Raw genomic sequence first — 27,070 nt, 5'->3', positions numbered from 1 at the left:
GCTTTCTGTGCTCATGTGTTCATGTTTGGGGCTGGGCCAAGTACATACCAAGCCACACACCCTTGGCTAATCAAAAGGTCTCAGTTGTGCCTTGAAGGTCAGACAGTTTCCTGTGGGTTTTGGCTTTGCTTTCTCGAAGTAAGTGATTTTTTTTTCTTCAGTTTACTTGTGCCCACAATCTTATATGTTTCCATGTTTCTATTGTTTCCGCTTTCAGTCATAACAACCAAGGTGAGCTCATTTTTTAAATAATTTGAATTACCTGAACAGGTTTTGAGTATGTCTGCTATTTGGAACTTAAACATAATACCTTTTCTAGTCGGCATAAAGGAGAGAAATCTGAAGTCTTCAAGGCACTTTAGTTATTTCTCAGCTTATGTTTTAAACCAGTACAAAGGTATAATATGAATATGTAAGTACTGGGATTTTTTTAACCTTTACATATAAGCCTATATAACAGTATTGTGTGAAAGTAATCATGTGAATATTATGGGCCATTAATCAATGGCTCAACCGTGATGCAATTATTCTAGTGAACTGGAGCCTGAAGGCATAAAAGAGCAATGCTTTTAGAGCCCAATTACTCTCGGTATTGTGTACCCACCTTTCTTGTTTTGAGTTTTTCTCCCAAGGCACCATCTGTCACCTGCTAGTGATTACTGAGAGAGGCTTTATAATGTTTACTGGGGAAAAACAGCATTTTCTAACATCCTTGCAATGGAACATAAACGCACAATTTCTAACCTTATGGAAACATTTTTTAAGGAAATAAACTACCAATGTACAAAATTATATATATATATATATATATATATTTCAAGATACAGTACTGTGCAAAAGTCATAGGAAACCCTATTTTTTAGTACGAAATTTGTGATAGATTTTTATTTTATGACTTCTATATTATCAAGTCAGTCCAAAAACAGTTTAGATTTCCAAGTATTAGTTTTCCAGCACAAAATGAAATGTTACAGAAAAAATGCTCGTATGTCAGTAAAGAAAGCAGCATGTTACATAAGAGAGCACTTTTCAGATTATAAAAGAAAATGTAATGAAGGCTACTGGGTTTTGCTGCAAAATGAAGAAGCGAGTGTGACAAAGTGTCCGGAAGAACTGTGGCTGGTTCTGTAAGATGCTCAGTAAAACCTACAGCTCATTTCCTTATAAAACTGCACTCATTGTACCTGAGACTACTATTTTTTTTAAGCAAAAGGTCGTCTTACACCAAATATTGACTTTGTTTCATCTATTACTGTTTATTGCTCTTTATAGTATTTTTTTAAATGTAGAAACATCTTAATTACCTTATTCTTCTTAGCATCTTTGCTCTACAGCATTTCTTTGCATGTGCTAACGGAAAAAGCATAGCTCTATTTAAATATGTTTTTGGAACCTCATAAAGTCTCTACGATCAGTGTCAACATGACACTTCAGAACCGACTGGCATAACTTGCTTTTCTAAGAATGTCTTTTTCCTGACTAGTGAATGTTGAATCATGTTTCATTGTGCTGTATGAGGGAAAACATCTCCTTTGTCACAACAAGTCAGTTGAGAAATCCAAATATCTTCTACATATGTGGAATGTACAGTATCAGTCAAAAGTTTGGACACACCTTCTAATTCAATGGTTTTTCTTTATTTTTATTAATTGCAATACATTTAATGTCAAAGTAATGATGGATGTCATTTCTTTTTACATACTTGAGTGGTTCTTGACATAATATGGATTACTACATTTGTCTTATAGGGCTATTTACTGTTTGGTCTCAAACACATTCAGAAGGCCAGAAACTGTACTAATTAACTTTTGACGTGGCACACCCGTTAAATGAAAAGCATTCCAGGTGACTACCTCATGAAACTGGTTAAGATAATACCAATAGTGAGCAAAGCATCATCAAGGTAAACACTGGCTACCTTGAAGAATCTAAACTGTGAAATGCTCGTCTCGTCTCGTCTTCTTCCGCTTATCCAGGACCGGGTCGCGGAGGCAGCAGTCTAAGCATGGAAGCCCAAACTTCCCTTTCCCCAGACACCTCGGCCAGCTCCTCGGGAAGAACACCGAGGCGTTCCCAGGCCAGCCGAGAGACATAGTCCCTCCAGCGTGTCCTGGGTCTTCCCCGGGGCCTCCTCCCGGGGGGACATGCCTGGAACACCTCCCCAGGGAGGCGTCCAGGAGGCATCCGAAAAAGATGCCCGAGCCACCTCAGCTGGTTCCTCTCGATGTGGAGGAGCAGCGGCTCTACTCCGAGCTCCTCCCAAGTGACTGTGCTTCTCACCCTATCTCTAAGGGAGCGCCCAGCCACCCTGCGAAGGAAACTCATTTCAGCCGCTTGTATCCGCGATCTTGTTCTTTCTGTCATTACCCAAAGCTCATGACCATAGGTGAGAGTCGGAACGTAGATCGACCGGCAAATTGAGAGCTTCGCCTTTTGGCTCAGCTCCTTCTTCACCACGACGGACCGGTAAAGCGACCGCATCACTGCGGAGGCTGCACCGATCCGCCTGTCGATCTCACGCTCCATCCTTCCCTCACTCGTGAACAAGATCCCGAGATACTTAAACTCCTCCACTTGAGGCAGGACTTCTCCACCAACCTGGAGAGGGCAAGCCACCCTTTTCCGGTCGAGAACCATGGCCTCGGACTTGGAGGTGCTGATTCTCATCCCAGCCGCTTCACACTCGACTGCAAACCGCCCCAGTGCATGCTGAAGGTCCTGGTTTGAAGAAGCCAACAGGACAACATCATCCGCAAAAAGCAGAGATGAAATCCTGTGGTTCCCAAACAGGATTCCTTCCGGCCCCTGGCTGCACCTAGAAATTCTGTCCATAAAAATTATGAACAGAACCGGTGACAAAGGGCAGCCCTGACGGAGTCCAACATGCACTGGGAACAGGTCTGACTTACTGCCGGCAATGCGAACCAGACTCCTGCTCCATTCGTACAGGGACCGGACAGCCCTTAGCAAAGAGCCCCGAACCCCATACTCCCGAAGCACCCCCCACAGAATACCACGGGGGACACGGTCGAATGCCTTCTCCAGATCCACAAAGCACATGTGGACTGGTTGGGCAAACTCCCATGAACCCTCGAGCACCCTATGAAGGGTATAGAGCTGGTCCAGTGTTCCGCGACCAGGACGAAAACCGCATTGTTCCTCCTGGATCCGAGGTTCGACTATTGGTCGAATTCTCCTCTCCAGTACCCTGGAGTAAACTTTCCCTGGGAGGCTGAGAAGTGTGATTCCCCTATAATTGGAGCACACTCTCCGGTCCCCTTTCTTAAAAAGAGGGACCACCACCCCAGTCTGCCACTCCAGAGGCACTGTCCCCGACCGCCACGTGATGTTGCAGAGGCGTGTCAACCAAGACAGCCCCACAACATCCAGAGACTTGAGATACTCAGGGCGGATCTCATCCACCCCCGGTGCCTTGCCACCGAGGAGCTTGCAAACCACCTCAGTGACTTCGGCTTGGGTAATGGACGAGTCCACCTCTGAGTCATCAGCCTCAGTCTCCTCAGTGGAAGACATGACGGTGGGATTGAGGAGATCCTCAAAGTATTCCTTCCACCGCCCGACAATGTCCCCAGTCGAGGTCAACAGCTCCCCACCCGCACTGTAAACAGTGTTGGCAGAGTACTGCTTCCCCCTCCTGAGGCGCCGGACGGTTTGCCAGAATTTCTTCGAGGCCGACCGATAGTCCTTCTCCATGGCCTCCCCGAACTCCTCCCAGTTCCGAGTTTTTGCCTCCGCAACTGCCCGAGCTGCAGCACGCCTGGCCTGCCGATACCCGTCGGCTGCCTCAGGAGTCCCGGAGGTCAACATGGCCTGATAGGACTCCTTCTTCAGCTTGACGGCATCCCTTACTTCCGGTGTCCACCACCGGGTTCGGGGATTGCCGCCACAACAGGCACCGGAGACCTTGCGGCCACAGCTCTGAACAGCTGCATCCACAATGGAGGTAGAGAACATGGTCCACTCAGACTCAATGTCCCCCGCCTCCCTCGGAAGCTGGGAAAAGCTCTCCCGGAGGTGGGAGTTAAAGACCTCCCCAACAGAGTGCTCGGCCAGACGTTCCCAGCAGACCCTCACCATACGTTTGGGCCTGCCAGGTCTGTCCAGCTTCCTCCTCCGCCAGCGGATCCAACTCACCACCAGGTGGTGATCAGTTGACAACTCAGCCCCTCTCTTCACCCGAGTGTCCAAGACATAGGGTCGGAGATCAGATGACACGACTACAAAGTCGATCATCGACCTCCGACCTAAGGTGTCCTGGTGCCACGTGCACTTATGGACACCCCTATGCTCGAACATGGTGTTCGTTATGGACAAACTGTGACTAGCACAGAAGTCCAATAACAAAACACCACTCGGGTTCAGATCGGGGAGGCTGTTCCTCCCAACCACGCCCCTCCAGGTGTCACTGTCATCGCCCATGTGAGCATTGAAGTCCCCCAGTAGCACAATGGAGTCCCCAGTCTGAGCACCCCTCAGTACCTCTCCCAGGGACTCCAAGAAGGCCGGATACTCTATACTGCTATTTGGCCCGTAGGCACAAACAACAGCAAGAGCCCTCTCCCCAATCCGAAGGCGCAGAGAGGCGACCCTCTCGTTCACTGGGGTAAACTCCAACACATGGCGGCTGAGCTGGGGAGCTATAAGGAAGCCCACACCAGCCCGCCGCCGCTCACCACGGGCGACTCCAGAGAAGTGGAAAGTCCAGCCCCTCTCGAGGAGCTGGGTTCCAGAGCCCAAGCTGTGCGTGGAGGTGAGCCCGACTATCTCTAGCCGGTACCTCTCAACCTCCCGCACAAGCTCAGGCTCCTTCCCCCCCAGCGAAGTGACATTCCATGTCCCAACAGCCAGCCGCTGTGTCCGGGGATCAGGTCGTCGAGGCCCCTGCCTTCAACTGCCACCCAATCCACACTGCACCAAACCCCTACTGCTACCTCTGTGGGTGGTGAACCCACAGGAGGTCGGGCCCACGTCACCTCTTCGGGCTGAGCCCGGCCGGGCCCCATGGGCAAAGGCCCGGCCACCAAGCGCTCGCATACGAGCCCCAACCCCGGGCCTGGCTCCAGGGTGGGGCCCCGGCTGCGTCCTACCGGGCGACGTCACGGTCCTGGATTTTTTCTCCATAGGGGTTTTTTGGTGAACTGCTCTTGGTCTGGCCTGTCACCTAGGACCTGTCTGCCTTGGGAAACCCTAGCAGGGGCATAATGCCCCCGACAACATAGCTCCTAGGATCATTCAAGCACACAAACCCCTCCACCACAATAAGGTGGCCATTCTAGGAGGGGCTGTGAAATGCTTTTTTTGTTTATCATATAATTCCATTTATGTTCCATATGTTATTTCATAGTTTTGATGTCTTCAATATTGTTCTACAAAGTAGAAAATAGTCAAAATACCATACAGAAAAACCTATGAATGAGTAGGGGTGTACAAACTTTTGACTGGTACTGTACATTCCACATATAATCCTTGTAAATAGAAATTTTAGTCTGCTATTGTGTGATAAAAACATCACGCATTGTATCCAGTTGATGAATTAAGTAATTCAAATTTTATTCCTCAAATCCTGATTCAGATGTGTAGAGCTTTATCTTGTGTAACTGGTTTATAGTGGAAATATAAAATATTACTGATGAAGTACACTGAGGAAATTACAGGCAAATTGCTATTTTCCAATGTTTTCCCTTGTTAATGTAAAGGTTTTAGAAATGAAACATGCACATACAGTAGGTTGTTGCCAAAGACTTTACCTGTGTTTAAATTTACTTTATCTTTGCATTCATATTTGTGTGTATATATAGAGGATATTACATGGTTGTGCGAAGATGTAGTAGATATTTATTTTTGTAATTATATATTTATATAGATATTTATGAAGTGTATATATGGTATATAGTATATATATATATATATATATATATATTTTTTTTTTTTTTTGTAATTATATATTTATATAGATATTTGTGAAGTGTATATATGGAATGTAGTATATATTTATTTTGTAATTAAATATTTATATAGATGTTTAGGAAGTGTGTATATATATATGGTGTGTAGTATATATCTATTTTTGTAATTATATAGATATTCATGAAGTGTATATATGGTATATTTTTTTTAGGTGTATTAATGAAGTTTGGATTTTGGGGTAGTTAAAAAGGGGTGGGAAATTAAAAAAAGTATTGTACTTCTTCCCACTCCTTTTTCAAACAATGTGAGATGTATTGTAATGTCTGAGCTCTTTATGTATTTTATTTATTATTATTTTTTTTGTCACTTTCTCGTGTTCTTTCTTTTGTATGTACAAATAGTTACATTTTTTTATACATGTTCGAAAAATAAAAAAAATATAAGATATGAAGTTTATCTTCGAGTGGTGAATGTATATTTGAGTGAGCGAAGCAAACAAGTGAAAATGTTTTCAACACGAGAAGATAAACCGTGTAATGTTCTTTATATTATATAGACACAGCCACAAAGTTAATTGAAAGAATTTTAATTTTGAACTGGTTCACCATTTTGATAGTCAAATTTGTTGTTTTTGCTGTTACATGTACTCTACAGTTCACAAATAACTATATACTTGACCATGAAAAAGTAATTTAAGATCACAGATGCAGCACTCTCCTATTCATATGTTTGTCATGACTGATATTGGGTGTATTGTCTGTTTACAGTTGCATTTCTGACAGAGCCTATATCAGTATTTATAATTTTCTGCAGAGCATGTATACACCAGTATTTTAAAATACATGTATATAATTTATATCACTTTTTATTTGATATTTCCTTTCTGTTTTCATCTAAATACACAAACAACAAATTCAAGGGCATTAAAAATGGAAGATTTGGGATTGAAAAAAGAGAATGATGCACAAAGATGACACAAGATGACAAGATGACATTTCGCATGTTTGCAGTGATTGAATTAATGAAACTATTTACCAAGTTGCAGAGCTGTGCTACCTGTGCTTCATTTCCATTCAGGGTCTTAAAGATATGATACTTTTTGTGGGGTATGTAATTGAATCTGCCATATTTCTGTAAATATTCTATCTAGAGAGCTCCTATTATATAAGTGACCAAGTAATCTGGTTTATAATAAGACCAGGTAGTGATAGGAGATGAATACATTTGTTTTCTAGTATTTTTAGGGCCTTAAACCCCACTGGCAAGTGCATTTTTCTTAATTTTTAGCACTTTTAGGAAGTACCTATGGCCAGCATTTTCTAGATAGATGGCTCTATGTTTTCCTACCAGATTAGCAACATGTAGAGAGTTAATTTACCAAATTTCAAATCTCTGTGTAGCCTAGAAGCTGAGAAAAAATGCATTTAAAATCCCAAAAATCCCTGGCGAGGATTTAGGGAGTACATTCTAGTCTAATATAGTAATTTTTCAAAGTGGCATAAATAAAAAAAAACCTCTGGGTCTAGAAAGCTGAAATTTCAAAAACTAATTTAGATTTACATATATTTTCATCAGTAACTTCCACCATTAAAATAAAAATATTGCTTCAACCAATTTTCTATATAATGGGTCTTTTTGGCTTGGACTTACCCAGACAAATTCACAAACAAAAAGTACCCAAATTTATCAAAACAGTTCATTGATTTCCTTGCAAGTCACATATCAAGATTTATGCCACGGTTTTGAATCTGCATGTCCCAGATGTAGCTCATATGAAAAATACGAGTGGTGTATTTCCCAATAAAACGTTCGTTTCCATATAATATATGTAAAGTATACTCTGATCATGGCTGTAGGCTGAATGTCACCTTGGTCAGAGTTAAAATTAAGATTAACACTAGTTGAGGCTCCACCAACTTTGTTGGAGGAGGTTATGTTTTCGCCTCTGTTTGTTTGTCTGTTCCCAACGTAACTCAAAAAGTAGTGAACGGATTTTGATTAAATTTGGTGTACAGCTTTAGTATTATCCTAGATTCAAGTGATTTGATTTTTATGTTGATAATATGTTGCTTAGTGGAGGTATGCACGCTAACAAGTGCCCTTCTAGTTGAAACTGTTTGTCTGCCCATAATAGCCAAGTGTGTTTTCTTCCTTAAACCCTTCTGAGACCATAGTGCTGTTAAAAAAAAAGCACTTACATGTGTTAGCTTGCCAACATGTTAACCTGATACACACTGACTGCATTCTTCAGAATGTTTTGTTGTTTTAGTTTATAAAAGTCACATTTCTCCAATTTATTTATGTTTAAACATGATACATTTACTGTAGTTTCACATGATGGAGAAGGTGCCTTTTGTACATACACACACACACATATATATATATATATACACACACACACACACCTCAAATACATTTCACCACAGTGAAATTCATTTCTTTGCATGTCCTAGCTTGTTACGAAGTTGGGGTCAGACCCATGATACAGCAGCCAAGAGGGTTAAGGGCTTGAACCCCTGACCTTGTGTTCAGGAACCTAGAGACTTATCCACTGAGCCACCAGTGCTCCTAGTTTATTTATTTCCACGTGTTTTTCATGATTCATTTATTTTCACACCTGATTTTTTTAACGTCATTTATTTATGTGATTTTATTATTTTCACATTGGAATTTTCCATGTAATTCAATTAATTATGCATGATTTGTTTATTTTTGGATTATTTATTTATTACAAATGATATTTCACGTTATTTTTTTTACACGAGTCACTTATTTACATGATTTTCACATTATTTTTTACACATAATTCATTTATTTTCACTTCTGAATTTTCCACATAATTAATTGATTTATATATATGATTTGTTTGGGGGCGGCACGGTGGTGTAGTGGTTAGCGCTGTCGCCTCACAGCAAGAAGGTCCTGGGTTCGAACCCCGGGTCCGGCGAGGGCCTTTCTGTGTGGAGTTTGCATGTTGTCCGCGTGGGTTTCCTCCGGGTGCTCCGGTTTCCCCCACAGTCCAAAGACATGCAGGTTAGGTTAACTGGTGACTCTAAATTGACCGTAGGTGTGAGTGTGAATGGTTGTCTGTGTCTATGTGTCAGCCCTGTGATGACCTGGCGACTTGTCCAGGGTGTACCCCGCCTTTTGCCTGTAGTCAGCTGGGATAGGCTCCGGCTTGCCTGCGACCCTGTAGAAGGATAAAGCGGCTAGAGATAATGAGATGAGATGATTTGTTTGTTTGTTTCCCCATTAGATGTTTTTACATGTGATTTTCCACAGCATTCATTTATTTACACACAATTTATTTTCACGTGATATCATTTACACAGGGCGGCATGGTGGTGTAGTGGTTAGCGCTGTCGCCTCACAGCAAGAAGGTCCTGGGTTCGAGCCCCGGGGCCGGCGAGGGCCTTTCTGTGTGGAGTTTGCATGTTCTCCCCGTGTCCGCGTGGGTTTCCTCCGGGTGCTCCGGTTTCCCCCATAGTCCAAAGACATGCAGGTTAGGTTAACTGGTGACTCTAAATTGACCGTAGGTGTGAATGTGAGTGTGAATGGTTGTCTGTGTCTATATGTCAGCCCTGTGATGACCTGGCGACTTGTCCAGGGTGTACCCTGCCTTTCGCCCGTAGTCAGCTGGGATAGGCTCCAGCTTGCCTGCGACCCTGTAGAAGGATAAAGCGGCTAGAGATAATGAGATGAGAATGAGATCATTTACACAAGATTTATGATTTATTTTCATGTGATTCTTTTAGCCCTTGATTCGTTTCATATCTCACATGCTATTTGATTACATGGTACACTTTCACATGTAATCAATTATTACTCATGTCATCACATGTGAAATGTACAGTACGTGCTAGTCTATATGTAAGGGTACACTGAAAATAAATAAAGCCTTGAATCAAAGGAATTTATTAAAGCGAATTATCTAAACATTCCAGTTTTTAAAAAGGAAGAAAGATAAGACCTGATGACGCTCCGACCCTTCTCTGTTGTTTTTTCCCAAAACCACAAGCAGCAGGTGTTACCTGAGTCATGAGCTGGTTTGCTGTTTGCTGATACTCAGGAAAGAAACTGAATATTCATTCAGACACCAAAACTGTCATGGAAATATGAATAATTAAATCAATCCTGTTTTAAAATTACTTGGCGTCTTTCTCTACCAAGTTTAAAAATCCAGACAGTAGTCTGAAGGACAGGACCTGCTAAATTATTCACCAATGTATTATCTCATCTCATCTCATTATCTCTAGCCGCTTTATCCTGTTCTACAGGGTCGCAGGCAAGCTGGAGACTATCCCAGCTGACTACGGGCAAAAGGCGGGGTACACCCTGGACAAGTCGCCAGGTCATCACAGGGCCCAATGTATTATATCTGACTTTATTTATATATTTATTATTATAAATATAAATGTATTATAGGTAAATGAATAAACAATGGATTAATTGATGGAAAAGCTTCATTTATTTACACTTCTGTGGCATTTTTCATTTCTGTGTTGAAGGTGTTGGAGTCAGGCATAAGGACAAGAAAATACAGAAATAAATACCAGAATAAAAGAATATATAAAATAATGCAAATATTTATAATTTACATTTACATTTTTAAAAAATTATTTCAGGAATAAGTGCAGGCACCAGTAAATAAAGGGGGGGGGGGGGGGGGGGGGGGGTTTAAAATGGATGCTTTAATAATTACATTACCATCCCAGGTTACTTTGTTCCATGGTTATAAATTGTGCCTCTTCTTTTAGATATAAATTTAGCACAATGTTTTGACAAAATAATGTTTCTTGAGCTTGCAGTGAAATGAAACTTGCTAAAATTGATGTGCAGTTGTGAAACCACCAAAGTGCTTTTTGGGCATCTTTTTAAATCATGCAAACACTGCAAAATATAAACTATATGCTTACTTCTAAAATGTATTTATATTTATTTGTCAATCAGGAATCATGAAGATCGCCGTTTTCAACGTTCAGAAATTTGGAAAGAAAAAACTGTCAGACCCTGCCGTCATCAAAACACTTATCGAGGTTTGCGATATTAACACACAGTATCACGTGTTGTCTATGTCTATATTGAAAAGAACATCTGAGAAGCTACTTTTCCCAAACATCACACAGCCTGTAAAATTTTTGCATGGTGTTTCTTGTTTCAGATAGTGTCACGCTATGACATAGTTGTCATCCTGGAGGTGGTGGACGCCAGCGGGAAAGCAGTAGACACATTTCTAAAAGAACTAAATGAGTAAGCTAGGATTTAAAAAAGCTAATCTTTCATAGATACGTAGTTAACATTGTTCTTAAATGGAGTGTTGGAGATGAAAGGAACCTTCTTTTGGTAGGACAAACCCACACCACCACTACAGCATGAAGGTCAGTGTACGTCTGGGGAGGACCAAGTACAAGGAGCAGTTTATGTTCCTTTACAGGTAAACATGTATACACTATATAAACACTAGACCGCAAGTTGGTCTCATGGTTAGCATGTCTGCCTATTGATCGGGAAATCGCAAGATCTACTTGCAGTTGGGTCATCCCAAAGAGCATCAAAAAATGGCACCTACTGCCATCTGGTGAGATTAGTTGTTGTTTTTGTTTGTTTGTTTGTTTGTTTGTTTGTTTATTAAGCCCTTAGCTCCCTAGGAGCATAGGCCACCAACAAGAGCTTTCTATCTAGTTTTCTTCTGTGCCATTTTCTCTAGTGTTGACCATGAATAGCCCCGGCTTTCATTTCATCTTCAATGCCTCTCCGCCAAGTGTTTTTAGGACGACCTCTTTTCCTTGTTCCTTGTGGGTTCCATTTTAAAGCTTGCTTACTGATGTTCTTTGGTGACTTCCTGAATGTATGTCCTATCCAGCTCCACTTCTTCTTCTGGATTTGAATCTCTACTGGTTGTTGGTTGGTTAATTCCCATAGTTCTTCATTCTTCATTTTATCTGACCATCTAACATTTATTATTCTCCTCAGACAATAATTAAGGAATGTTTGAATTTTCCTAAGCATAGCTTTGGTAGTTCTCCAACTCTCTGCTCCATACAAGAGGATGGATTTAACATTCGAGTCAAAAATCTTTAACTTAGTAATCTTAGATAGCACCTTTGACGCCCAGATGTTCCCCAGATTGTTGAAGACTATTCTGGCTTTGTTAATCCTTGTTTTAACATCCTCATCCATTCCTCCATCTACACTTACCACACTTCCAAGATACACAAAGGAGTTCACTTCTTCCACAGTGTTGCCCATCATTGTTATTGGCCATCTGTCCTTCAATTTACCTTCATCAATTGAGGTATTTCACCTGACGTCACAGGGTCACGTGACGCCCCGGTGTCCACCATTTTGAACGTCAAGCTAGCTAATGTCAACAACAGTAGCTAGTATGTTACTGTAGCAATGTTTACGTTCAGTCATTTGGATGACTGTTAAAACCTTTCAGTCTCAAGTTTTTCCTTTACTGGATTTACTAGTTTACTGAGCTAGCGCGCTCAGGCAAGCTGGGAGCTAGCGCGCGCCGGCCGCCGGCAGGGGATAGCCCTGTTTAACTCCAGTTGCAACAGAAAAACTTTCCATTAGCTTATCTAAGTGAATGACTTTACATGTCATATGATTGTATGAATCGAATACCATCTGGTGAGGCATGCTACAATACAGATGTAAGTAGAGGGTCAAACTCTTGTGGTTACCAGAGGACTGTCACCCCACTGTAACCCTAGCTATTTAACAGGCAAGATGGCAATAAAAGTGGAGATTGGTGCCGCCCAATGCACCTTAAAGGCCCAGTTAGTACTGGGAATGGCTGTCTGTCTCTCTGTTCACCTGTGATAGACTGGTGACCTGTCCAGAGTGTACCCTGCCTCTCACCCATTGTCAGCTAGGATTGGCTCCAGCACACCTGTAATGGTAAGCAGTGTTACAACTGAAAAAAAAAAGTTGTAAAACGATTTTTTTTTATTCATTACATTACATTTCAGGCATTTAGCCGACGCGCTTATGCAGAGCAATGTACAACGTACCCAGAGCAGTCTGGGGAGCAGTTGGGGGTTAGGTGCCTTGCTCAAGGGCACTTCAGCCATTCCTGCTGGTCCAGGGAATCAAACTGGCAACCTTTTGGTCCCAAAGCTGCTTCTCTAACCTTTAGGCTATGGCTTCCCAGTATTCAGTACATATTTTTGGTATAGGAACAAATTAAGTAATTATTTTTACAGAAACAAAATCTTACAGTCTTTGAACTTGACTTGAACTTCTTAGCAATTGTAAAAGTCTGTAAATTCAAGTTGAGGTTGTGTTTTCATTAATAGGGATGCTGTGGTGAAAGTGATTGACACTTATCAGTATGAGGACAATCAGCCTGGAGACAAGGATGCCTTTGATAGAGAACCTTATGTCCTGCGTTTCTCTTGTCTTAACACAGGTAGGAATTAATCTAAGGCTGTGTTAAAGGGGTGTGTGTGTGTGTGTGTGTGTGTGTGTGTTACATACCTAATATGAATGCTAGGTTTATATTTGTTTTTGTTATTATTCTGGGTTTCCTGAAATCAACACAGGGTCAAAATGATACACACACCCACTTAAATTATTAATTCAGTGGTGTTGAAAGTTCCAAAATGTCTTTTAACTTGTCAAGGCTTCTTAACTTCCTGTTAGTGAAGATGACTGACTACAGATGGTAGCTTTTCTGTGTCAACATAAAAAGGGTTTGTTTGACTCAATGGCCAACACACAGTACAATACACAATATAACACGGAGTACACTGTCCAAGGAACTCAGTGCGGATCTGAGAAACAGGCTCATAGATTTACACAATTCAGGATGTCTCTCTGAGCCATTTCTAAACAACTGCAGATTCCAATATCATCAGTTCAAACAATTGTATTCAAGTACAGGTTATTGGGAGGTGTAGCCACTTTGCTGAAAAAAGTCCCAAACTGTCACCCTCAGCTAAGAGGAAATTGGATGGTCAGGATCAACCCAGGAACCACCAAGTCACAGGTCTGCCATGAACTGGAAGCTGCTGGAACTCTGTCTACAGTCAAGCAAGTTTTACATTGCCATGGACTGAAAGGCTGCTGTCCAAGAAGGAAGCCCCTGCTCCAAAATCCACACCTTTGACTTTGGTCATCTTTGCAGGTGACCAAATGGACAAAGAAAAAGTCTTCTGGAGGAAAGTTTTATGGTCAGATGAGACAAAGATTGAGTTGTTTGGGCACAATGACCATGACAGAGGAACACTATACCAGCTGTTAAGCATGGTGGTGGTAGCATCATTTTCTGGGGCTGTTTTGCTGCCAGTGCAACTGGTACATTGCACAAAGTGGGTGGAATAATGAAGAACCTCAGAATTCTTCAGCATAACATCAAGTCATCAGCTAGATGGTTGAAACTTGAACACAATTGGGTGTTCCAACAGGACAACGATGCATCAAAGCTGGTTGTGAAATGAATAAAGCAGGCTAACATTAATGCTACCCATACACTAGAAGACTTTGAAAAGACTAAAGTTTGACACCATCTCACACCTAAAGACAATGTGTCATTAGTCACAGAGTTATGCTGGCTTTACACCAAACGAATTTTCAAGAGATTATCTATGATTTTGCAAAGACTGTGGAGCTTGCAGTGTCACTATCTGCATGAGCCAAGATGAAACATGGTTAACTTTATTGGAACGTCAAGAGGAGAAAAAATTGACATAAGACAGCTATCCTGTCCACCTTATACCAAACGATTGAGGTGATGGCAGAGCGCCATAACTTTTGAGTTTAATGAGCGAACAGTACAATATTGCAGTGAGATATTTCCACCAAAACTGATGAATAATATTGACACGCCAGTAAACATTTCATTGTTGCATTTTAAGAAAATTTTACAGGAAGTCAGGGTTCCTGTGTAGTCTTAAAGCATCCTCTGTGTGACATCACTGGTAGTGGAACATAAACAGTGACCAGGTTTTACAATTAACTCAAAAAAAAACCCAGCAAGTTTCTTTTCTCATCATTTTTAAGCAACATTCAATGCCATACTAATGAGAAATCCAGTGTAGAAGTGGTAAAGATGTCAGTGCCAATGCTGGCCTTGAAGTCCTAGAAGGCAACGTACTTATGGGACGCAGTCACTCTTAGGGACAGCAGAGACTCGGCTTGGGTTAGTTAGCTAATATGATATGATGAGCACGATGAAGCTGATGGTGGTGTTAAGTTCATTAATTAATGAAAGTTGAAGCTTTGGAAGCTGATCTGTTTGATCAGTGTACCAGTGAACATCACATTTTGCAGTAACAATGATTAATGTGCAACTTGTTAAGGGTGGATTTTCCATTTATATACTGAGAAATTGGATTGCATCATTATTAGCCTTTTATCAAACATTTCATGTTGATAGTTGTCTTTTGAAAAGTCAGAAATCTTTATATTCACAAGCATTTAACATTAGATCAAGCTTTCCAGGGAAATACCTGGAAAAATTAGAGGAAGAAAAATTTACCAAAATAATTACATGATACAACCAAAACTTTGTGGACAGCTGACCATCATAGCCATATTTCAGCCAATGGTAGCATTATAGTTTCCCTTCAGCAGAAATAAGAGGCCCAAACATGTTCCAGCATGACAATGCCCCTGTGCATAAAGCAAAGTCCAGGAAGACATGGTTGGTATAGAAGATCTCAAGTGACCTGCACTGAGCCTTGATCTTGACCCTACTGAATACCTTTGGGATGAACTGGAATGCCAACTGCACCCACCCTCCTCACAACATTAATGTTCCACCTGACTAAGGCTCTTGTGGCTGAATGAGTACAAATCCCCACAGTTAAATTCCAAAATCTAGTGAAAAGCCTTCCTAGAAGAATGTCCATGGTTTTGTAATGGGTAAATATGGGTGTGATGGTCAGGTCAGTTTTGCAGATACTTTTGAAGAAGAAGAAGAAGAAGAAGAAGAAGCCTTTATTTATCACACATACACCAAGCACAGACTCAAACTTGGCCATATAGTATATTCATGCAACGCATGAGTGAAACAGCCAAAATGAACTTGTTTAAAGGACACACACCTTGTGAACCTGCCATAAGATTTTTAAGATTTTTAAGATCACATACTTAAGATTTCTATTAATAATAACGTTTAAAAATGGCAAAGCAAGGAATAAAACACAATGCACTGTGTTTTGCTTTGGGATCTGCACCTTTAATGGAACACATTAGTATTCAATGGGTCAGCTGATTCCAGTTAGTTAGCACTAGGCTTTAACTTATAATATTTGCTTGAAAAATTGTGGTTACCTGATTTCTGTTGATCCGATTACTGTGGTGATGGTGGTGGTGTATAAACATGGTTCAAATCATGATTTGAATATGTGATATGATTGTATTTTACTGTTATATCTCATGTACCATGTGATTCTAAACAGTGACTCGGTCCTTATACATGACAATTTCCTTAATTTTAAAAGCTTGTGTTTTGTGTGTGTGTGTGTGTGTGTGTGTGTGTAAGTGGTGAAGGACCTGGTCATTGTTCCTGTCCACACAAAGCCTGATGACTCGGAAAAAGAGGTGGATGAGCTGTTTGATGTAGTCCAGACTGTGAAGGACAAATGGGAAACTAATGTAAGACAAAGTCAATTGTAATGAGCAAATGATTCTGAATGTATACATATTTACTACTACTACTAATAATAATAATAATAATAATTAGGGGCGGCACGGTGGTGTAGTGGTTAGTGCTGTCGCCTCACAGCAAGAAGGTCCTGGGTTTGAGCCCCGGGGCCGGCGAGGGCCTTTCTGTGCGGAGTTTGCATGTTCTCCCCGTGTCCGCGTGGGTTTCCTCCGGGTGCTCCGGTTTCCCCCACAGTCCAAAGACATGCAGGTTAGGTTAACTGGTGACTTATAATATTTGCTTGAAAAATTGTGGTTACCTGATTTCTGTTGATCCGATTACTGTGGTGATGGTGGTGGTGTATAAACATGTGAATGTGAGTGTGAATGGTTGTCTGTGTCTATGTGTCAGCCCTGTGATGACCTGGTGACTTGTCCAGGGTGTACCCTGCCTTTCGCCCATAGTCAGCTGGGATAGGCTCCAGCTTGCCTGCGACCCTGTAGAAGGATAAAGCGGCTAGAGATAATGAGATGAGATGAGATAATAATTAGATTTGCATTTCTTGAAGGAAATACTCATGTTTGCAGTGCCAAAAAAGAATAAAGACTAGAAAGTTTAAATTATATTTAATGTAGGCAGAGAGAGAGAGATTTTCCTTACTCAAAGTATTTTCCTATGTATAATATAAAATGAAATTGATTGATTGATTGATTGATTGATTGATTGATATCCAAAAACCAACCAAGTACATAAGACTATACAGGCATACAAATAGGGCAATGCATTAATATATTAAATAAAAAACAATATGAGGTGGTAATCCCAACTTATTAAAGAGAGAGAGAATACAGAGTGTAGAGAGAAAGAAATATAGATAGAGATAGGTGATCAAAACAAACATGAGGAGAAAAATAAAATAAGTGAGTGAAAGACAAAGAAATTACTGTAAAAGGATGGAAAAGTTAAATTTGAAGATGCAAAGATAAAAATGAAAGAAAGGGAAAAAGTGGCAGGCAAGCAGATAGAGAGAGAGAGAGAGAGAGAGCTGTAGAGACTGCAGCAGTGACAGTTGACAGTAATAGAATATTCATGACAAAGATTCCACCATTCATTTCATCTCATCTCATTATCTCTAGCCGCTTTATCCTGTTCTACAGGGTCGCAGGCAAGCTGGAGCCTATCCCAGCTGACTACGGGTGAAAGGCGGGGTACACCCTGGATAAGTCCCCAGGTCATCACAGGGCTGACACATAGACACAGACAACCATTCACACTCACATTCACACCTACGGTCAATTTAGAGTCACCAGTTAACCTAAGCTGCATGTCTTTGGACTGTGGGGGAAACCGGAGCACCCGGAGGAAACCCACGCGGACACGGGGAGAACATGCAAATTCCACACAGAAAGGCCCTCGCCGGCCATGGGGCTCGAACCCGGACCTTCTTGCTGTGAGGTGACAGCGCTAACCACTACACCACCGTGCCGCCCTCCCTTCATTTCAATTGGACATTTTTAAGTTTTTCTTTAATGTGTTAAAAATTGTAAAAAAAAAAAAAAGTGTAGAGAAACGAAAAAAGCATCACAATAAGTGTCATTTACAAAACCTACGCAACAAACTTTGAACAAATTTTCTCCATTAAACGTTCTTCAGAAATTATTCACAGAAAGAGTTTGAAGAAAAATAAGGAATAACAATAAGCTGAGAAAAAAACATTTAATGCTTTGAATTGCAAGCACTATAATAATATAAAATAAATATAAGCTAATCAAGTGGAATCTATAGAAGTGAATTAAATTAAAATTAAGTAATTATGAAATAATTAATAATTATAAAAAAGGAGGCATGCAACTTTAAAAGGTTCACTCTTCCCAGAATCCAGTTTGTTGTTTTTGTTTTGAAAGCATGTGACTGCTGTTCTGCTAGCTCTCTGTGAAGCAAAACTTCTGCAAATTCACTGTTAGTGATCTCTTCGAAACCCATCTCAAACTATTTTTTCATCTATGTGTTATCGATGGAGGTTTTGAATAAAATATGCTTGATATTTTATTTCCTTCGCGACTGATCTTGAGATGGCTGAGGCCGGTTCTGGTCCATTACAATGGAATAACCAGACAAAAACAGAATGAATTGGTCTAAAATTTTAATTATTCTATCCACATTCACTGGATATGAGCAATCGCGTGCTCTGATTGGCCACTCTACTACTAGGCTATCAGCTCATATACCGTGAGTAGAGAAAAACAAAATGGCGGTGTGTGTTGCTGAACCAACCGAGGACAAAATAAAAACTTGACTCAAAAAGTATGAAGCTTAAGTTTTTTGATAAAATGTGTTTTCATTGATCAACTATTGATGTAAATCTTGTCAAATTTGAATATTTTACTATACATGTATGCAATTTGTCATGTGTCTGCTAAGCAGAAATGATTTTGTCGGATGTTTTGTATAAAGTTTTTATTTATCAAATTTGCAAATTCGATAAATTCGATAAACTCGGCGCTACGCACCTCATCAGCTATCAGCTGATGTACGACTCGATTTCATGGAATAATTAAAAATATATCTACTTTGACAAAATATCTTCAATTTCATGTTAGAATTTATGATGTATAGCTTAGGATTGTTGCGGATTGTTTTTCAAACAGTAGAATATCCATGGATGAGAAAATGGCAACTCACTGCTTGGCATAGAGGCTTCTGGGAAGGGTGAGCCGGCCCCTTTAATGCTGTTTTTGATCACAGTTCATCATCTTCAAAATAATAAAGAAGCATCTGCATCAAACAAGAGTATTTAATTAAACCTTTCCATGTTTAAATGTTACCTTATATTAAGGGTTGTCAATGGAAAGTAAAAAATAACTATACTACATGATTTATGGACAAGACATAAGAATTGTTTATATTGTTATATGCAGAATATCATGATCTTGGGTGACTTCAATGCGGATGGCAGTTATGTGTCGAAAAAAGAGATGAAGAAACTCCGTATCTACACTGATAAAAACTTCCACTGGCTGATTACGGATAGACAGGACACCACCACGAGCACAAAGAATGACCACACTTATGACAGGTTTGTCCAGATTTGATTGATTTATAGTGATGCAGAAATATACTGTACATTACAGAGATAATGAATAAATCTGAGTCTTGTGTGTGCTATTAGAAATCGTGTTATGATCACTTCAGATTAATTAACAAATCAGTTGTTATTATCAGGTTTTCACTATATTGTCCTGGAACGTTTTTGCCCTCTTTGAAGTTTGATTTTTTTTTTTTTACCCATGACTTCCATATACAGTACATATCCAGGTTATGCATCACTGGATTATATTCAGTTAATTTACCAAATTAAGTAGGGCATTGAATTCTAGATAGTTGAAAATCGGAAAAATATTCACCTGTCCAGTTTCAGTGAGCTTGTGTCCAGTGTCGTCCCAGATTCATGTTTTTGGCTGGTAGGAGTGGAACTCATTGTGTTCTTCTGCCGTTGTAGTCCATCCACCACAAGGTTTAACATGTTGTGCTTTTGAGATGTTTTTATGCTCATCACAGTTGTCTCATCTCATTATCTCTAGCCGCTTTATCCTGTTCTACAGGGTCACAGGCAAGCTGGAGCCTATCCCAGCTGACTACGGGCGAAAGGCGGGGTACACCCTGGACAAGTCGCCAGGTCATCACAGGGCTGACACATAGACACAGACAACCATTCACACCTACAGTCAATGTAGAGTCACCAGTTAACCTAACCTGCATGTCTTTGGACTGTGGGGGAAACCAGAGCACCCGGAGGAAACCCACACAGAGAGAACATGCAAACTCCATACAGAAAGGCCCTCGCCGGCCATGGGGCTCGAACCCAGACCTTCTTTCTGTGAGGCGACAGCACTAACCACTAATGAGATTCCTTAGGAAAACAATAGGGCCTTGCACCTCAGTGCAGCATCCTCCAGTGGACATCGGAAGCCATGCACCTCTGCTGATTGGGCCCTAAATAACACTGGTGTGTCAAGCCCCTATGTGTGACTCATAAGTGTATGATATAAATGCATTCCTGGAGTTGTCCTTGTCCTTTTTCTATACATTGAATTCAATTTGCATTTATCTATGTCATGCTATAATCAGGAAGACATTTATGCATCTCTATTTCCACTAGGATAGTGGTGTATGGACAGACAATGCTTAATGCTGTTGTGCCGGGCTCTGCCAAATCATTTAACTTCCAGCAGGAATATGGACTGACTGAAGCTGATGTAAGCACAGTTACTTTTATTCTGTGGCTTTGAAAGTAATTTATTTATACATCGTATTCCTTTTAGGTCCCATTTCATCAGATACCTGTAATAAGTATGGAGTGCAATCCATCTGTTGCTATGCACAATTTGACAGCCTCCCTTCCAGCCCATCTATCAATGGTAAAGGACCACCATAGGAAAGGATTATTGATATCTAGGTCATGGGCTAAAGGATGTAGGATCGAAGAGGCACTGATGTCATGGTGTCTGGTCAGGGGGTTCTGGATTTTTTCTATCTTTAATCAAGAGCATGGAGTTTCAATTTGAGAGCAGTGTTTATTCATTTCACATTCAGATTCTGTAATGTGCCCTGCAATAACCTGGTGACTTGTCCAGGGTGTACCAGGGATAGGCTCCAGCTTGCCTGCAACCCTGTAGAACAGGATAAGTGGTTACAGATGGTAGATGGATGGATTCTGTAATGTTTTCCCTCAAAACCTGTCATCTTTCTCAAATAGCCTAATACTGCTCTCAAATTGAAAAGCTACCATCATGATTAAAGTTGGGGGGGCTGGCTCCATGGGTTGGCCCTAATTCTATTTGATAAGGTGGAGGCGGCTGACAAACCGCACAAAAGATGGGTTACAGTCAGTAATTGTACACATACAAAGTGACTTATAATGAAAGAGACAATGACATGTGAGAGGTATTTGCTCAAAGAATCTTTAACTGCTATAATTTGTTTGATTCTATCCACATTCACTGGATATGAGCAATCCTGCGCTCTGACTGGCTACTCTACGACTAGGCTATCAGCTCATATACCATGAGTAGAGAAAAACAAAATGGCGGCGCATGTTGCTGAACCAACCGAGGACAAAATAAAAACTCTACTCGAAAACAAAACCCCAAAAAATACAAAAAAAAGCAACAAAATATGGAATGAAAGTATTTGATGGTAAGAACATATCTTTTTTCAAGAATTATCGCATTTTTCACAAATTGCTACAGTTTGTTTACAGTCTAAGCGGAAATTATTTTTGTCAGAAGTTTTGTATAAAGTTTTTATCAAATTTGCAAAAAATAACAAAATGCTTGGTTTCTCAAAATCCAGTGAATGTGGATAGAATAAAACAGTTATTCCACTCAATCTCGTCGTACATGGCTTATAGCCAACTTGGCGCTACGTGCCTCGTCAACTATTAGCTCATGTACGACTCGATTTTGTGGAATAACTGTTAATTATATGCATATTGAGAATATGGGAAAGCTAAGAATATGTAAATCAGTGCATTGAATAAAATTGACTTAATTGGGATTACATATCATGAATCTACACACAATAATACTGAAGCTTAAAAAAAAAAAGTTAACCCACTTTCTGTTCACCAGTGGGCTCCATTCAATTGGACCATGGTTGAGGAATTTTGCTAAAAAGAATGGGCATTTGAAAAATAAAATAAAATCAGGATCCAGATGTACAAAGATGGAGACATACAGTACCAGTCAATCATTTGGCCACACCAACTAATAAGTGGTACCACCGGCTAGTGGCCCTAGTGGTAGCGTGTCCGTCTCTCGATCGGGAGTTCTATTCACAGTCGGGTCATACCAAAGACCATCATAAAAATGGTACCTACTACCATCTGGCAAGGCACGCTGCAATACAGATGCGAGTGGGGAGTTAAACTCTCGTGGTTACCAGAGGACTAGCCCTCCACTGTAACCCTAACTATGTAATAGGCGAGAGGCCGAGGGCTGTGGAAATGGAGATCGGCACCGCCCGATGCGCCACATGGTGTGGGAAGGACTTTAACTTAACTTAAAAACTAATAAGAATTTCTGTATTTTGAATACATCAAAACTATGAGATAATGTATGGAACATATATGGAATTATGTGGTAAACAAAAAAGTGTTAAAAAACAATGTTTCACATTTTAGATTCTTCAAAGTAGCCTTGATGACACTTTGCACACTATCGCCATTATCTTAACCAACTTCTTGAGGTAGTCACCTGGAATGCTTTTCAATTAACAGCCGTGCTTCGTCAAAAGTTAATTAGTAGAATTTCTTGTCTTCTTAACGCATTTAAGATCAAACAATAAACAAATGCAGTAAACAGCCCTATTCCACAACTGTAGTAATCCATATTACGTCAAGAACCGCTCAACTAAGAGAAACAACATCCATCATTAAGACATGAAGTATTTTAATTAATAAAAATAAAGAAAAAACAATTGATTTAGAAGGTGTGTCCAAACCTTTCACTGGTCCTGTAGATACCTGCTCTAGAGACTTACATCTGTAGTTGCAGCCAAAGGTGATTCTAGCAAGCATTGACGCTAATGGTCAAACAAATTCTTTTCTTTTTTGGCTTGGTTTGTCACAATAACCAAATATCCATTGCACATCCCAATTTTAGACATATTGTGTGGATTAAATGGCAAAAACCCCAGTTAAGTCAATTTCATTCCTAGGTTTGACAAAATGTGTATAGAGCACTTCTTGAAGGAATGGATAATTATGAATTCACATATCTCTATCATTTCAATAGCAATTTAGTCATTACATTATGGTCTTCTTGAGCCCTTAAGCAAGGCCACTCATCTCCAGCTGCACTTAACATTATACAGTACCACAAATGTATCCTCAGGCAATAATGAACGTTTTTACAGGCACTTAAAGTGAGCGATCACTATCCAGTGGAGGTGGAACTGAAACACCAGGAGTAGTCAAAGTAAGCAGCATAATTCTTTATTTTGTACATCCCCATCACCAACTGTAATCTAATACATGAGTCACTTCAAACTTCTTTATATATAATAAAAAAAAAAAAAATACTCTTGCTTTAGGCTCTGCCACATGGAGGAAATAGATGACGGCAGGAGAAAGAAAACACTGGCTGAGGACCTGGAAAAAGGAACCAGTTTTCTGATGATAAACGCATGGCTGAAATGCTTGAAATTAAAAAGTACTTTTTAAAATCTGAGAGCTTACATGTTTGTTTTGCATCTCTATTTATGCAATAAACAGAGTGTGAATCCAGACAAAATGCGTACAAAACTTTATTTACGTGTTTTTCCTCTTATCCTCTCAGGAGGGTATTAAAAAAAAAAAAAAAAGCTAGTTTGTGTACATTTGCATTTGTGGCCCCAGAGCAGAATCGAACAGCGTTTTGACAGAACAGTTCCCAAATGCAGGAAACTTAACACATTTCAGTTCATTTCTTCCCAGACTTCTTCAATCCACCACCACCTGTGAAGGGAAAAGCAGAAAAGAAGATAGGACGATTAACTGTTGGCAAAACAATGTGACTCATTCACTTTCATTGCTCAAGAAATGTGCAATGTTCACGACTGAGGCAGCACACTGTTCTGTACTGCCATCTAGAGGCCAATCCGTTTCATTAAATATGTAACTACAGCTGGGCACATGATATTTATACATGATATACACTACTGTTCAAAAGTTTGGGGTCACCCAGACAATTTTGTGTTTTCCATGAAAAGCCACACTTTTTTTAACCACCATAAGTTATAAAATGAATAGAAAATGTAGTCAAGACATTTTTCTGGCCATTTTGAGCATTTAATTGACCCCACAAATGTGATGCTCCAGAAACTCAATCTGCTCAAAGGAAGGTCAGTTTTATAGCTTCTCTAAAGAGCTCAACTGTTTTCAGCTGTGCTAACATGATTGTACAAGGGTTTTCTAATCATCCATTAGCCTTCTGAGGCAATGAGCAAACACATTGTACCATTAGAACACTGGAGTGAGAGTTGCTGGAAATGGGCCTCTATACACCTATGGAGATATTGCACCAAAAACCAGACATTTGCAGCTAGAATAGTCATTTACCACATTAGCAATGTATAGAGTGCATTTCTGATTAGTTTAAAGTGATCTTCATTGAAAAGAACAGTGCTTTTCTTTCAAAAATAAGGACATTTCAAAGTGACCCCAAACTTTTGAATGGTAGTGTAAATATCAACATTCTTTTCTGAGAGTATTTCAGGTATTTCCATTCGCTGATACAGAAAGCTTTTGTTTTTGTACCAGGAATTTCATTTTTACTTGCCAAATAAAGTAAATGACCAGGTTGCGGTCTTAGAGCGAGCAGGAAATTCAGCCGCTTGTGTTGGACTCCTAACATTTTACCACAGATATGCGCTCCAATATTTGATTTTTAAGTGACAAGCAAGAAGGAATTAACAACTGCATCGCTGTTACAAAGTCCTTTGGTTCATGCCCATTAACACTGTAATAAGACAATCAATATCCAAAGGCAGTCTCCTTTATCACAAATTTATTACAATTTAATTTGCACAACTGTTCTCCAGGTTGGCAGCAGTCCTGTACAAGTGTCATGAAGCCGTGCAGGATACAGTGGTGCTTGAAAGTTTGTGAACCCTTTAGAATTTTCTATATTTCTGCATAAATATGACCTAAAACATCATCAGATTTTCACACAAGTCCTAAAAGTAGATAAAGAGAACCCAGTTAAACAAACAAGACGCAAATATTATACTTGGTCATTTATTGAGGAAAATGATCCAATATTACATATCTGTGAGTGGCAAAAGTATGTGAACCTCTAGGACTAGCAGTTAATTTGAAGGTGAAATTAGAGTCAGGTGTTTTCAATCAATGGGATGACAATCAGGTGTGAGTGGGCACCCTGTTTTATTTAAAGAACAGGGGTCTATCAAAGTCTGATCTTCACAACACACGTTTGTAGAAGTGTATCATGGCACGAACAAAGGAGATTTCTGAGGACCTCAGAAAAAGCATTGTTGATCCTCATCAGGCTGGAAAAGGTTACAAAACCATCTCTAATGAGTTTGGACTCCACCAATCCACAGTCAGACAGATTGTGTACAAATGGAGGAAATTCAAGACCATTGTTACCCTCCCCAGGAGTGGTCGACCAACAAAGATCACTCCAAGAGCAAGGCATATAATAGTCAGCGAGGTCACAAAGGACCCCAGGGTAACTTCTAAGCAACCGAAGGCCTCTCTCACATTGGCTAATGTTCATGAGTCCACCATCAGGAGAACACTGAACAACAATGGTGTGCATGGCAGGGTTGCAAGGAGAAAGCCATTGCTCTCCAAAAAGAACATTGCTGCTCGTCTGCAGTTTGCTAAAGATCACATGAGCAAGCCAGAAGGCTATTGGAAAAATGTTTTGTGGACGGATGAGACCAAAATAGAACGTTTTACTTTAAATGAGAAGCGTTACGTTTGGAGAAAGGAAAACACTGCATTCCAGCATAAGAACCTTATCCCATCTGTGAAACATGGTGGTGGTAGTATCATGGTTTGGGCCTGTTTTGCTGCATCTTGGCCAGGACGGCTTGCCATCATTGATGGAACAACGAATTCTGAATTATACCAATGAATTCTAAAGGAAAATGTCAGGACATCTGTCCATGAACTGAATCTCAAGAGAAGGTGGGTCATGCAGCAAGACAACGACCCTAAGCACACAAGTCGTTCTACCAAAGAATGGTTAAAGAAGAATAAAGTTAATGTTTTGGAATGGCCAAGTCAAAGTCCTGACCTTAATCCAATCAAAATGTTGTGGAAGGACCTGAAGCGAGCAGTTCATGTGAGGAAACCCACCAACATCCCAGAGTTGAAGCTGTTCTGTACGGAGGAATGGGCTAAAATTCCTCCAAGCCGGTCTGCAGGACTGATCAACAGTTACCAGAAATGTTTAGCTGCAGTTATTGCTGCACAAGGGGTCACACCAGATACTGAAAGCAAAGGTTCACATACTTTTGCCACTCACAGATATGTAATATTGGATCATTTTCCTCAATAAATAAATGACCAAGTATTGTCTCATTTGTTTAACTGGGTTCTCTTTATCTACTTTTAGGACTTATGTGAAAATCTGATGTTTTAGGTCATATTTATACAGAAATATAGAAAATTCTAAAGGGTTCACAAACTTTCAAGCACCACTGTAATTACACCACCACACCAGGCCGATTAAGACGGGATGCAATTGCTCAAAAGCTTGGCACTTATTGGGTCATTATGTGTAGGTCACAAGCACGTGCTCATTGTTTACACTCTGGCTTCCCGCAGTGTCTACACTGGGGTTGGATTTCTAGAAAAGATGACTTATGATAATGATCAACACATTAGTCACTGTGACGACCGCGAGTAATTTTCTCATCACTGATGGATTATGTTCGTCAATGACGAGCGTCAGCAAGAACCCTGTCAGTGGTTCAGAAGCAGTTAAAATTGGTTCAAATCACTATGTGGTGTTTCCGTGCGCGTAGTATCGAGTG

At 40.3% G+C, this 27,070-nt stretch overlaps 2 protein-coding genes across 3 annotated transcripts in view; one reads left to right on the top strand and one right to left on the bottom strand.

Annotated features, from left to right (window-relative positions):
• The first annotated feature begins 39 nt into the window (after window positions 1-39).
• Window positions 40-23,817, top strand: dnase1l4.1 (deoxyribonuclease 1 like 4, tandem duplicate 1). Of its 2 annotated transcripts, none has more exons than XM_060910743.1 (10): window positions 40-138; window positions 10,879-10,964; window positions 11,090-11,178; window positions 11,276-11,362; window positions 13,233-13,345; window positions 16,424-16,536; window positions 19,444-19,601; window positions 20,685-20,781; window positions 23,441-23,502; window positions 23,618-23,817. In XM_060910743.1, exons 2-9 carry the CDS (start codon window positions 10,884-10,886, stop codon window positions 23,495-23,497), a joined length of 795 nt encoding a protein of 264 aa, XP_060766726.1. In that variant the 5' UTR covers window positions 40-138; window positions 10,879-10,883; the 3' UTR covers window positions 23,498-23,502; window positions 23,618-23,817. The 2 variants fall into 2 exon arrangements, with proteins under 2 accessions (XP_060766726.1, XP_060766727.1); XM_060910744.1 differs by lacking the exon at window positions 40-138 and adding an exon at window positions 213-231.
• tma7 (translation machinery associated 7 homolog) overlaps window positions 23,504-27,070 on the bottom strand; it is a 28,459-nt gene continuing 24,892 nt past the window's right edge. The window contains exon 4 of the mRNA XM_060910746.1: window positions 23,504-24,020. Within this exon, the coding sequence (XP_060766729.1) occupies window positions 23,986-24,020 (35 nt within the window). The 3' untranslated portion in view covers window positions 23,504-23,985. The remainder of the gene's footprint in view (window positions 24,021-27,070) is intronic.

Source organism: Neoarius graeffei, chromosome 26, assembly GCF_027579695.1.
Source record: "Neoarius graeffei isolate fNeoGra1 chromosome 26, fNeoGra1.pri, whole genome shotgun sequence".
Lineage (NCBI taxonomy): Eukaryota > Metazoa > Chordata > Actinopteri > Siluriformes > Ariidae > Neoarius > Neoarius graeffei.
This window is presented reverse-complemented; position numbering and strand designations above follow the sequence as displayed.

What these genes read in the sequence shown, in the direction of transcription:
- dnase1l4.1 (XM_060910743.1), top strand. Translation starts at nt 10,884, where the DNA reads ATGAAGATCGCCGTTTTCAACGTTCAGAAATTTGGAAAGAAAAAACTG. An exon ending in TTTCTAAAAGAACTAAATGA is followed by an intron (nt 11,179 to 11,275) that starts GTAAGCTAGGAT and finishes TTCTTTTGGTAG; the next exon opens with GACAAACCCACACCACCACT. An exon ending in AATGACCACACTTATGACAG is followed by an intron (nt 19,602 to 20,684) that starts GTTTGTCCAGAT and finishes TATTTCCACTAG; the next exon opens with GATAGTGGTGTATGGACAGA.